The sequence below is a fragment of the Rhipicephalus sanguineus genome, chromosome 2, assembly GCF_013339695.2.
Source record: "Rhipicephalus sanguineus isolate Rsan-2018 chromosome 2, BIME_Rsan_1.4, whole genome shotgun sequence".
Classification (NCBI taxonomy): Eukaryota; Metazoa; Arthropoda; class Arachnida; order Ixodida; family Ixodidae; genus Rhipicephalus; species Rhipicephalus sanguineus.
The window spans coordinates 50,175,960-50,189,133 of NC_051177.1; the positions used below are offsets into that span (position 1 = coordinate 50,175,960).

Genomic DNA, 13,174 nt, shown 5'->3' on the forward strand with positions numbered 1-13,174 from the left:
AGATGGAGGCGATGGCCGAAACTTCCGGAGCCCTCCACTACAGCGCGTCTTGTAATCATATCTTGGTCTTGGTACGTAAAACCCAGGCCATTATTATTATATTAACCTTAAAGGACCTCACGACAGCATGGCTTCTCGTCGACGCGTCAAACGATCAGATTACCGTGCGTGCACTATATAGTGCAACCACTGGCGACGGAATACGAACGGTTCCATTTATTCCTCCTCATCGCCTTCCATGACCAGCTCATTACATCGGCACCCTCCAAAAACTGTGGCATGATGCGAGAACTACAGGCTGTCGTTACGGACACACTAATGGAAGAAGGTGCCCGATTCCATTCTTCACCTCTCGTCCTAGCATTAATTCCGGCATTATCCAATCAGCGCACTCTCAAGACGATAGATCCGAAAGTGTTTATACGGCCCTAGATTACCAGCAGTGTCCAGCAGAACGACATTACTCTTATCAGCTACCACCAGTACCACCCTACATTGATGTCCCGCAAAACATAAATATTTGTTCCACTCTCCGCTGGTCCAGTTTCTTGACAACAGATGGTTTAACAACTGCAGCAGGTGAGCCAGTTGGTTAAGTTGCATGTTGACGTATGGACAGCGCAAATTGGGACATGGACATAGGAATTAGGTATGCATTGAAAGCAGCCTCATGTTAACGCGACATCGTTAAAGATCTCGTTTCGAAGAAGCTCCGCTGTCGGCATCGGTGTCGGCGTCGTTGGTTGTGAGCGAAAAATAAGCGTTGTCCGTTAGCGAAATTTCAGATAGATGCGAAGAAATAAAGAAAATATTCGGTTCGAGTGGGAATCGAACCCAGGACCTCTACGCGGCAAGCAGGTGTTCTACCATAGAACCACACCAGTCCTTGAAACAGTTTTGAAAAAAAAAAAAAAAACCTCTGCAGGGGTGCTATGGAGGATGGCCCGAGTTTGGCGAAACTCGGGATCTTTCCGAGCTCTGGCGACACCCCTTTTGAACAAGCTAACAGTACGAGAAGGTGAAATCCATCCCTCAGCGCGCGCTCCGTTCCATTGGTTACGATGGAACGCGGCGTCGCGCCAAGGGCGGTTGAGAAGGTTGGTTGGTGTCTTCAAACTAGAGGCACCTTCTTTCCCTTGTTTGTCGTTCCACTGAGTGCAGAAGTGCACCCATGCAAGAAAAGTGGCAGAAAGTTCCACTAACTATATTTTTCATGTGGGCGCGGGCCGTTTGAATTGATTTTCAAGCGTTTAATGCCTGCACTAAGTATCCTTTAGAATAATCAGCACCGGGGCCTCTGAGATTAGTTCCGACCGAGCGCCTTGCAACGTCCGCGGCTGGAGCTAATCGCCGAGGCCACATGTATAATCACCATGGTCGGCCTGTACATTCTAGCGCGTTACTCGGCCGGCGCGAGCCCTCTTCGTCCTCTTCATCGTCTGCTCGCTCCCCGAGCACGTGCGCCCGACTGATTAGCTAATTGACTGGGCGGTATACCTAGCTAAGTCAGGATGTGCTATGACGAAGCTGAGTAAGTCAAATCATGCTAAGGCCAAGCTAATTAAGTGACGTCTTACTAAGATGCATGCTAATGAAGCAGTGTAAAGCTAAAAACAACCTAATTAAAATTAAGCTAATTAACACGACGTTAATTAGGGGCGTGTAATTAAAGCCAAGATACTCAAACCTTACTCACAGAGATCGTGTTAATTAGGTTCGTTCTAATTAGGATTATGCTAATTACCTGTGTACTATCAGGACCTTGTTATTTAAACATGAGTAATTAATGTCGTGATAATTAAAACATTAACAATTAAGACAGGACTATTCAATATCATGTTAGTTAAGACCTACCTAATCAATAGCACCAATATCGAGACCCAATAACTGGCACAGTCATTACTCTGAAGCAGACCAAGCATACGAAGCAGACGAGCCACGTAAAAAGCTGGAAGAAGCTAGGTGACCACAAGCTCCTCCGATGGCCCAAGTTCTGCACAAGTAGTGCAAGCTGACCAAATTATTTCATATGCAAAGAAGCTGCTGAGTGGTGTCCACCGCATGAAACACTTGTCAGGCACACCGGCACTATGGCAGTCACGAGTTGAACTGGGGACTTTTCAGAATCAACGAGTTGGTGCCCGAGTTCGCGCGTCAATCAGTTTGATTGACACACGCCCGCGGCGAACAACGGGTCCGCCCACCGCGTTTGCTCTTGTAGAGGAGCAGTGCTCACGCCGCAACGCCAGTGAGCCGCCCGATTCATCTGCGAGCTTAATCGCACTGCAGTCTATGCAAACACGCACGAAGAACTAAAGGTTATATCATCACGTGGCTGCAATGTCTCGCATTCAATTTCACCGCGCTTACGGCGTACCACTCACAGCCTAGATAGGGTGGCCTAGAGTCACTGTCACAGCCATGAGGCAAGCGCCCCTGGTGAGATTTGCGGCGAGAAATGTTACTATTTACTTTTTTGTGGAGGCATTGTTTCTACCGATTCGTTACCACAGAAAAATCTTCAGACGTGTAATGTAGGTATAGCGGTAACCTGTCCATTTACTTATCTGTAGTATTCCAGAGAAGCGAAACGAGCTGCACCAGAGTGCTGCGTGTGCGCTCTTGTTGCCGTCGAGAGTGGAAATTTTCATGCTGCAGGTGGAACGAAAGAACTTCCCGAAAGATGACAAACGCCCGCTAACACGCCTGTGGGAGGCGCAATGATCGGTTGGCAAAAAGATAGGCGCGACAATCACGCTGACGTCGCTGCACTGTCAAAATGTTGACCGAGCTAGTGGCGGCGCTGACGAGTTCGCGCGCGGTGTTCCCTTGACAACCACCGCAAATGCCGAACATGCGTTTGTGACGCAATGCTCGTTCTTGTAGCCGCATTTATCAACGCTGCTATCGCGTGCTCCGCACCGTCTTCCAGTCATGACCACTGCGAGCTCGGAGCAAACTCGAGTGCCCGAGAAGCTCGGGCCATCCTGCATAGCATCCCAGATGTCGTGTATATTTTGCGTGGCGGAGGTAGAATCGTACACGGCGTCGAAACATGCGAATCGCGCAACGAGTGTGTGGTTTAAAGGCCCACCATAACAAATCGCTCAGTGTGCACAGCTAATCAGCAGCAGCAGCAGAAGCATCATCAACAAAGTGTGCAGCTGCGCGGGCGCGCGTGTTAAGTATACCCAATACGCGTCTTTACGGACGTGCAGTGGGTTCTTCGCCAATTCTCAAAAGGAAGAATTACGACCTAGTGGGCGCTTCGCTACTGAGGTTGCAGTGGACATCGATGATACTAGTTTGAAATGGCCAATGTTATGCGCACAGACGTTCCTTTCCTTACGGCACGGCTGAGGTGTCTACCCAGAAGCGAAGCCAGGCTAGCGATTGAGAAGGCGATGCGAGCGGGGCCCGACAACGCTATCGCGTTCTACTCTTGAAGGCGACGTTCAGACGTCCTCCAAGTTTTTTTTCATTCCGTCAGAAAGCAGTAAAGTTAGAAAAAGTCGGACTTATGTAAACGCCTGTCACGTTCCGTGATTTTTCGGCAAGTCCTCATCTTCCACGTATATGCTATATAGTTCCGAACTGTACGCACCCCTGCACTCCCTGGTGGTCCTCTCGACAGCCTGCTCCAGTTGCGCTGCCCTCTGGCGGCTGCGTTCTACGGATGTCTCCATGCAGGAACTCTGCTGGGCCATTTGGTACGACCAGAAAGACAGGGCCCGCGAGCACGCGTCCATGATGATCTCCGGGCTGTAGCCGGCCAACACCATCTCCAGGCGATCAAGAAACGAGTGAACCGCAATTCCACAACACAATAGCAGGTTAGCACGCGTACACATATAGTGAAGATGTGCAGAACTTTTGGAAAGAAAATGAATCAGAAAACATTTTCGGGCAAGAAAAGTTGGCGGTGATGACGCCTCTCCATTGCCATTGCTCACTAATTTGTTTCTGCCGCAATTTGCTGCTATAAGCACACACGAACGAGCAGACGTAAGCTCTGGAGAGGAATACGAACTGTCGGCCTCAGACTGCTTGTTCAGCAGAACGGTTAGGCTGATCGACAAGCCTAAGTCATGAGTACCATATATGGCTCTTGAACACGGATACGCTATCAGCAAGGGCTATAGCCCATGGCTACCAAGAATAAGGTGACCCCTCATCTCCGGGCATCTTCAGTTCTCTCACTCGGTATACAGCCTTGGCTGCAGTCGGACTGAGAGACATTTTGTGTTTCTCAGTAATACTTACGGTATATAAGGCTTGTATGTGGGTCATTCCACGCCAACTGTCCCAGCCTTGGCGCTCGACCACCTGCGATTTGAATGAAAAAAATCGAGGACTATCCATCTAAAGCCAGAAGCCTTCCGCCAAAATATTTTTGGCGAAAAAAATTTTTCAGTGCCGCAAACCCTATGTGAAGTTTTTCGGAAAGCTCGAAACTATGGCTCGGAAAATGCGGTTTCAAAAAATCTCTTCTTCATATATTAGGCTAGGACAAATTTTTCCCTACATAACGATCGTAGGCTTCTCACTTAAAATAAGTTTCACGAACGTTTAGGCTTTCGTGAAATTTTCATGGGGCATTAAATATTGACAATATGACCCATATTGGAGATTTTTTCATAGAAAGGCGACATTCAGTGAAATGTAATATTTTAATTTAACTGATTGCCAGGAAGATTTACTGTAGCCCAAAAATAGTTTGAGACGTATATGGCGTGAAATGTTCTGTAGAGTTGACGACAAAGTTGCAAGAAAGTTGATTTTTGCACATGTTTAGCCGTAAATTTAACATTGAGGTGCTCCTAGTAAAATTATGCTAAATAGCGCATTTACTAGCAACATTAGTTGTTTACTGACTGAGAAAGTTTTATCAAATTACTTTTTGTTTTAAGGAAGAAAAAAGTTTTTGAAGTTGTGTTCTGCCGATGTCTATTTTTGCTCGGGTTTTCTCTTCGCAGAAACGCGTCCAGCGGTTAGTACAACCTACATGGGCGCGAGGTTCGCCACGGAACAGCTAGACAACATAATAATCTCTGCCCGTGCTTATTTGAATGCTTTAATAGTGAGTATTGGCCTGAGTAAAAGAGAAATACGAACTCCGCTAGAGTGAATTTAACCACATGCAGCTGTCCATTGAAGGTCGGCATAGTGAACTTACGCAACGGCGGGAAGTGACACCGATGCGTGCAACGCTCCGTTGCCTGCGCAAAGGTTTAAAAGTGGCAAAAGGAACAGATTAGTTGCTTTAACAATGGAGATCAGTTGCACTTGTGACGAACACAATCGTATATAAGCATAGGCGTGCGCAGGGTTCCCCATCAGGGAGGGGGGGGGGGGATGCGAAGATTCATCCCAGTGCACCCCCCCCCCTACTAAGTGAATGTACGAGGCAGATTTTGCGCCCCCCCCTCCCTCTTAGGTGACAAGTGGTCAATGTATGGGGCAGAATTTGCGCCCGTCCTCTTAGGTGATTAGGGGAGGGGCGGCCGCCCCCCTGCACCCCCCCCCCCCCTGTGCGCACGCCGATATATATAAGTGATGATGTTTGACCAGGAACCGTGAATTGGTGCAAAAGTACAACATGCGTTTCATATTACAGCAACTCAATTTTTCCTTAATCGTAGTGTTCTTCCCACTTTTATATCTGTGCGCAGGCAACGGAGCGTTGCACGCATCGGTGTCACTTCCCGCTGTTGCGTAAGCTCACTATGCCGACCTTCAATGGACAGCTGCGTGTGGTTAAATTCACTCTAGCGGAGTTCGTATTTCTCTTTTACTCAGGCCAATACTCACTATTAAAGCATTCAAATAAGCACGGGCAGAGATTATTATGTTGTCTAGCTGTTCCGTGGCGAACCTCGCGCCCATGTAGGTTGTACTAACCGCTGGACGCGTTTCTGCGAAGAGAAAACCCGAGCAAAAATAGACATCGGCAGAACACAACTTCAAAAATTTTTTTCTTCCTTAAAACAAAAAGTAATTTGATAAAACTTTCTCAGTCAGTAAACAACTAATGTTGCTAGTAAATGCGCTATTTAGCATAATTTTACTAGGAGCACCTCAATGTTAAATTTACGGCTAAACATGTGCAAAAATCAACTTTCTTGCAACTTTGTCGTCAGCTCTACAGAATATTTCACGCCATATACGTCTCAAACTATTTTTGGGCTACAGTAAAACTTCCTGGCAATCAGTTAAATTAAAATATTACATTTCACTGAATGTCGCCTTTCTATGAAAAAATCCCCAATATTGGTCATATTGCCAATATTTAATGCTCCATGAAAATTTCACGAAAGCCTAAACGTTCGTGAAACTTATTTTAAGTGAGAAGCCTACTATCGTTATGTAGGGAAAAATTTGTCCTAGCCTAAGATATGAAGAAGAGATTTTTTGAAAACGCATTTTCCGAGCCATAGTTTCGAGCTTTCCGAAAAACTTCACATGGGGTTTGCGGCACTGAAAAATTTTTTGGGCCAAAAATATTTTGGCGGAAGGCTTCTGGCTTTGGATAGATAGTCCTCGATTTTTTTCATTGAAATGCCAGATGGTCGAGCGCCAAGGCTGGGACAGTTGGCGTGGAATGACCCATGTACTTCCTGCGCTTCTCCTAACAGCTCTGCTTCAAGGGCACGCAAACAAATGGTGTGTAACGTACTGTATAGGGATGGCTTCCTCTGATCTGTTGTGCTGTTTTAACGCGATCAATCATCGTTACGAAGCTCTGAAACACTGAGAAAGATCTAATACGGCCTTGACGTGAAACGAATATTCATATCCGCTCGTGCCGATTGGGAGCTCCTCAACTATATAACGATAGGATATAGCAGTTTAACAAAGGTGCACTTGCGGGTGTGTGGGGAGCCACCGATGTCGTAACGGCACGCTTCAGCGCTTGCCTTAATTGTTTCCGAGCTGTATAGTGCAGTTGGTGGTACTTAAACAGCGGCGCCACATCTTTATCGCATAATTGACCATTCAGTCAACAATAATGGACGCCCAGAAAAAGTAGACGTTGTGGTGATTCTGTTGCAGAACAATGAACGGCAGACACGTGCCATCTTGATTGGCGGTGGTTCTTTAAAGATTTTAAAGTCTTCTAAATCTATGCGTACACCAGTGATGATGATGTATCTGTGCAACGCAAAGTGTTTGCAGAGCAGACGAACTACGACGCTTCTCTAAAGAAGATTTCGTTCCTGATGGGATGATCGCATCCATTAACACGTTACACCTGACCCTCTTGGCGGCGATGCGTTTTTTCCTACTCACCGTTCTAAAGTGCTCTGGAGGGTCGACGTCCACGCGCACCAAGTCAAACTTCCCTGGCAGTTGAACACCGCCTGGCGGAGTTGCGAAACCGGTCGAATGGGGCGTTATTAATAGCGAGCACGAAGGACATGCGCCTTGGTCTCACAACACGGTTCCCATGTGGTGCATCTGTCATAGTTATCTTCAGACCAATAAAAGCTAAAGTACAACGATTATAGCCCACTGGTTTCAATCCTGTCAGAGCTTCTATGAATTTACAGCTCCTACTACATCTCTGCTCTTATGATATTATGTATAGCAACGAACGCGTAGCGAGTATATAAGAATCAAAAGGCTAGAATATTCACTAGTAAACTTAAAGAGTGAACGAGTAACATCTTTTTTTTTTTTTCAAATTTTGTTTGGTCGATGGTATGCGTAGTATAGACTAAGTGTCCCAGCAACGTGCCTTACAGCGCAATGAAAGCCGTAAAGATTATGGAAGGATCATTTCCATAGTTCGCACGAGTCAAGGAAAGTGTCACTATCAGAAGGCAATTGTTGTACTGTTATGCTTAACGTTCGGCAGAAATACTTACACGCCGGGCATACGGGGCGAGCGGCCAGCTCCCGCGAGGCGTCTTCCTCGCAAAACACATCTGTATGCATCGTCAGCCGCTAAGGAGGCGCAGACAACATTTGACCCGGCTAATGACGGCGGAGAGTCGGAGACTGTTAATGCGTCAGATCTGTTAGCATTAGGATTGACAAACTGAAAGAAATGCGTCCGATTTGTGTGAAGCCAGGCGTTCGTGTCTGACCTACCATAATGATATTTATTTGCGTAATACTATCACTGTTGGCTGCGGCATTTATTCGCATACTGTTGGCTGGTGCTGGCTATCAAGGTAATTGCACGTAATTGAGGTAATGCTTAGGCATATTTCTCGCGTTTGGCGCTGAATCGACAATATGTTTTGACGGTGTAATCTCTACCTCTCTTCCTTTCACATTTCGGTCGAATGTTGATGGTGTTGAATGTTTGGGAATTTTTTTCGTGCAGCAGGATTAAATTAGTGCAAAACCGGCATCGTCATTGATCAATCTAACCATTTCGGAAGCAGCATATCTTGACTCAGAGGCTATATATGTACCAGGACTTCTAGGGTAAGCTATTTTCTGTTGCGTGTTTAAATTCGAAAGAGTCGTTTAACTTACAGGCGCTGCATACAATGCACACAGGCTTGAGATTGCCCGACCAGTGAGCACTCCAGTTTCTTCTCTACGGGGGCGTAGCCAGAAATTTTTATCGGGGGGAGGGGTTCAACCACCCTTTGTGTATTTTGTGCATGCGTTTGTGTGTGTGCGTGTATGTATACACATACAAAATAAATAAATAAATAAATATATATATATATATTCGGGACACACACATACGGCCATTGTAACTCGTAGAATGAATTGCCACTTTCTAAAAGCAGCACACACACACACACACACACACAAAAAGGATACGAGAACAGGAGGTGACCTGAAAAACAATGGGAAAAGAGATTATATTCGTAAGGCGACAAACAGGGAATCGTGATATCATCGTGATCTATGTCATTATTATTTAACATGAAGACACACGTACACAAGGCAAAAGATATGGAGGGGGCAAGGCTAACAAATACAGGGGACAGGCGCGGTTCAATTTTTCTCTACATATATCGCTCGAGACGTACACCTTATATTTGCACAAAATATGAGCAAGCCGCCTCATATAGTTCACTCAGGACAATGCTAACATACAAACCTCGCATAACGCAACAAAACAGGGAAAATGTGGCAAAATATTTGCGTGCAACGATATGAATAAATGCCAAGAACGTTCAAGTTTTGGCACACGTTATACTTATTTGAGGTGCCCCTTTACTTCTACGAAACGAAAACTCCGTACGGCTTATAGTAATCTAGCAAGTCTTCACTAAACACAGCTTTCAGATCGCCGTAGCGCTTCTCGGCACTTCATTAATTTCTCACAAATGCTGTATTTAAAACCCAATTAACTTCGCACTCAGGTTCCACGTAGTTTATGTCAAACCTCACTCTGGGAAAGGTAAGTGATCATGGCCCTATTACTAATGACCCTATAAAACTTTCAAGCGCTTCCTCAGATTTTTTTTGAAGGCTGTACCGTAAAATTTTGGGCATTCGACCCCCGATAATTTGGAAAAGCGGATAGTTTGGACGTGTTCTCTGGTCCTGGCAAGCATATCTATATTATTTAATGGCATCCAACTTTCGTTGATTCAGAGATATATTTGACCTCAACCCGGTTAATTCGGACGATCTTCCTGAGCGCGCCAAGCCCGAAGCGCCGCAAATGTGCGACGCAATGGAGCGAAAACGGCGTTTGCGAACAGCCGAAAGGGCCGGGGGCCTTTTTAAAGGCACGGTCGCCATCCACAATCTTATACCACAATCGCGTTGTTGGCGACGAAGGCTTCAGCGGCTGCGGCTGCCACCCTAGCTGCGGCAAACTTGTTTCGTTTTCTATTCTATAGCCGGCGTACTGGAACTGCACGGGCGCTATCTATGATCGCCCCGATAGCAACTGGGGTCGAATCTGCGACAAGCAGTAGTTCCTTTTTCCCCGCGTGGTTTCAGAACTGCGTAGTCGCCATCCATGATTGCGCATTAGCGAGCTAGGTTTATTCAGCAGCAGATACGGTGCTCAGGAGTTTCATTTCGACTCTGGACGTAGGCCGCGCGCGTGCCTTCATGCAGAGAACTGCGTGAACGCTGATCGTGCCTTCAGCGACCACGGTTTCGTCCACCGCGGATGCGGCCCTCAAGAGCTTCATTTTGACTTCGGGCAAAGCGCGCGCAATGTCACAAAACTCAAACATAAGCTGTAAAGACGAGAGCTTCAGCCGCGGTCCGCATGCTGGCATAAAACTCACTGTGATAGACGAACGATCAGTTGCCGGCCATTTTTTCAGGCGAAAAAATGATCTTCACGCGCGCTTGATGGTGTACGTTGGTGGCGGCGGTACGTAATAAGGGATATATGTTCAGAGCACGTTTCGACTTAAGACACTGGGTTCTTGAGCCGCGGTCACATTGTGAACGAAGTCGCAAATGAAAATCGTGGCTTTTACACTGCTCTTATACAAAATAAGTACTGTATTTGCGCGTTCAGTACTGTATTTGCGCGTTCAGTAAGGAAATAAAAATGCATTGACGTAATGAACGGTTGTTTATTGTTTTTCTTGATACTTTCGATAATTCGGCATTCGGTTGATTTGGACGTTTTTTTTTTCCGGTCCTATGAAATCCGAATTAACGAGCTTTTACTGTATTTCATTAGCGTTGCATGCTCATTTACCATATAGCACACCCCCCATTTTTTTTTTGGTAATTTGGATCATTGTACGAGGTATTTGTACTTACGCCAGCACTAGGGCTGAAGTAAAGCCGATAATGATACCAGCTCTTCTTCCTCACTATATTTTTAGCATTACATATAGATAAATGAAGAGGAAGTGCCTAGCCCCGATGTGCTACTTAGTGAGCAAGAATGCATTACAAACCCAAGCAACGGTGGTCAGTTTCTTTCGGCATTTGGCCAGGTTGCATGTCAGGGCATTCGCCATAAGATGAGCCGCGTAGCCTTCCTGGGGAAGAAAAAGAAAGAAAATAAAGAACCAATTATCATAAAGGAGCGTTGACTGCCCGCCGTTCAGTGACGTCAGAAGAAACGTCACCTTGAGGTACGCGGTCACGATCGCACTTCGGCAGCTGGCTTCGGTGCCGCGTGCTCTACCTGCCACGCAGTTCCGCTCGTAACATATTTTAAGACACTAAAGCCGATATGAGCTTTACAAAGATAAAGGTTCAATTTCCCAATTGCGATGAGCCAGCTAAACTTGTTAGTCTGATCTTTAATTAACCAATGTTGGTTAGTTAGGGACTAATTTTTACAGCCAAGTTATGTATAGCTATAGGTTCTGGCGGATCGCGCCCGCTGACAAAACGACGCGTAGAACCATAATTTTTGTCGCCACTCACTCCGTCGCCACCGCCGATGCCCCATTCACAAGCGTCGTGATACTCGGCGGCGGCACTTTCCACCAATCGTTGTGCCCCTTCGTCTCGTGACGTAGAGATCACGCTAGCGCTGTTATCAGCAGTTGCCCTTTGGACGCGCTATGGGACAGGCGTGTGTCGTTTGCTCGGAGGAATCTTGTTAGGGATGTCCTCAGGACATCCATAGGATGTTATTTTGATCACTGGGAATGTTTTTTCAGCTGAAATGGAACTGTAGTCTTCTATACTTTAAGACAAAAAAAAAAGCGTATTTGGGGCCAAGGAACTTAAATTGCTGGTTCATAATTAAGTTTATTCCTCCTCCTTGGGTAGTTTTTCTGCCACGCAACTGCAATCGTCATCTATCTCTCTACGCGCCCGGTACTTCCCGGGGGCGGATATCGTGGCATAGCATTCTTGATAGGAATAAAATGCCGAGAGCACAGTTCGCGTGAAATGAAACGCAAGCATTTCAGGTGAATATTATTTTTGTGTGGCAGAAAGACGCCCCAAATACCCCGTTCGCCTTCATGTGTAGTACCACGGTCCTTTGAAGGACCATGACGTAGTACACTCAAAGCCAAATATAAGTCCTATGCCACAAGTGGAATGTCACACCACGTGCAGGCAAGTGTGTTCGGAAGAATAGGTGAAAAATTCCTAAACAGGGGTTGCGTGCTGGAGTCGAGGTTTCGTCATGTATATTACGTATATTTCTGCTGTAAATTCATGCTATATTGTGTTTATCATTATAACTATTATTGCATATCACAAACGTTGTATTGCCTCTTTGTACTTACAATCTTGTTTTTAATGTCTTACCCCCCCCCCCCCTGTAATATCTCTTGACCCTGAGGGTATAATAAATAAATAAATAAATAAATAAATAAATAAATAAATAAATAAATAAATAAGCGGACTTGTCTGCTTCAAGGCTGCACCTTGCTGGTTGCAGGCTTCGAGGCTGCAAGTTGGTTGCAGCCTTGAAGAAGACAAGTCCGCTTGTCGAAACGTCGGCTCCAGCTAGCACACACCTGCTGTTTACGAATTTTTCATCGCAAGCTTCCATTTTCTCCTGACTCCTGCCTCTTTTTTGGATTTTGGACCAATAGGCGACTTTTGTTCGGAGCGTTGAGACGCTTGGCGAGTTTTAACAACGCTGATGGCGGAGTGTCATCGAGTCGCCGTTTTAACGCCGTTATGCATGCAAAATATGGTGGTGGTAATGGTTAAGGGAAGCTTATTTCTGCAACCCATCAGGGAGCACGGCGCAGCGCCATAAAAAAAAAGGAAAAAAAGAAAGATATAATAGACACCAATCAATGCCTGCTGTATTTATTTTTCTCTCTTTCCCGCAGTCTCATTTCGTTACAATGGCGAATATGTTCTTGTTCTTCAGGGAGAACAGCAACGATCGCTCTCGAGCCCGTAGTCAAATCCTCGCTCGGACCTCTTGTGAGGCCAAGCAGGCCAAGCAACAGAAACCATAGCGCGTATCTTACTAACCCTTACTTCGTCGCATGCGCATCCGTGCGGCACACGTCTTTACCATGCGAAACTGAAACTGCACGTTCTATTTCGGGTTTTTATGTACGTACAGTTTCACTTTGGTAAGCAGCTTATTACAAAACCGTTACAAAATGAAGCAGCTTATAGTTGCACTGGTGTTCTTGCCAAAACAATCTATCGCGAAAAAAATGCGTATTAACAGGTGCTTCGGCTGAACACACGTGCAGAATCTTTCCGTTCACTGTTTACTTTCTTAGGTAGGTTGAGTGGTTTATCAAGCATAGCGAAGTGTCAGTTTGACTGAAAAAAAGTATTGAAAAAA

General features: G+C 45.8%; 1 protein-coding gene across 1 annotated transcript in view; it reads right to left on the reverse strand.

Moving 5' to 3' along the window:
• The window catches only part of LOC119381163 (E3 ubiquitin-protein ligase CCNB1IP1), a 16,170-nt gene extending 5,255 nt beyond the window's left edge, over positions 1 to 10,915 (reverse strand). Inside the window, exons 1-5 of the mRNA XM_037649125.2 lie at positions 10,848 to 10,915; positions 8,785 to 8,800; positions 7,869 to 7,928; positions 7,291 to 7,361; positions 3,605 to 3,782 (exon numbers count right to left, since the gene is read on the reverse strand). Of these exons, the coding sequence (XP_037505053.1) occupies positions 3,605 to 3,782; positions 7,291 to 7,361; positions 7,869 to 7,928; positions 8,785 to 8,800; positions 10,848 to 10,910 (388 nt within the window). The 5' untranslated portion in view covers positions 10,911 to 10,915. The remainder of the gene's footprint in view (positions 1 to 3,604; positions 3,783 to 7,290; positions 7,362 to 7,868; positions 7,929 to 8,784; positions 8,801 to 10,847) is intronic.
• Positions 10,916 to 13,174: the final 2,259 nt, after the last annotated feature.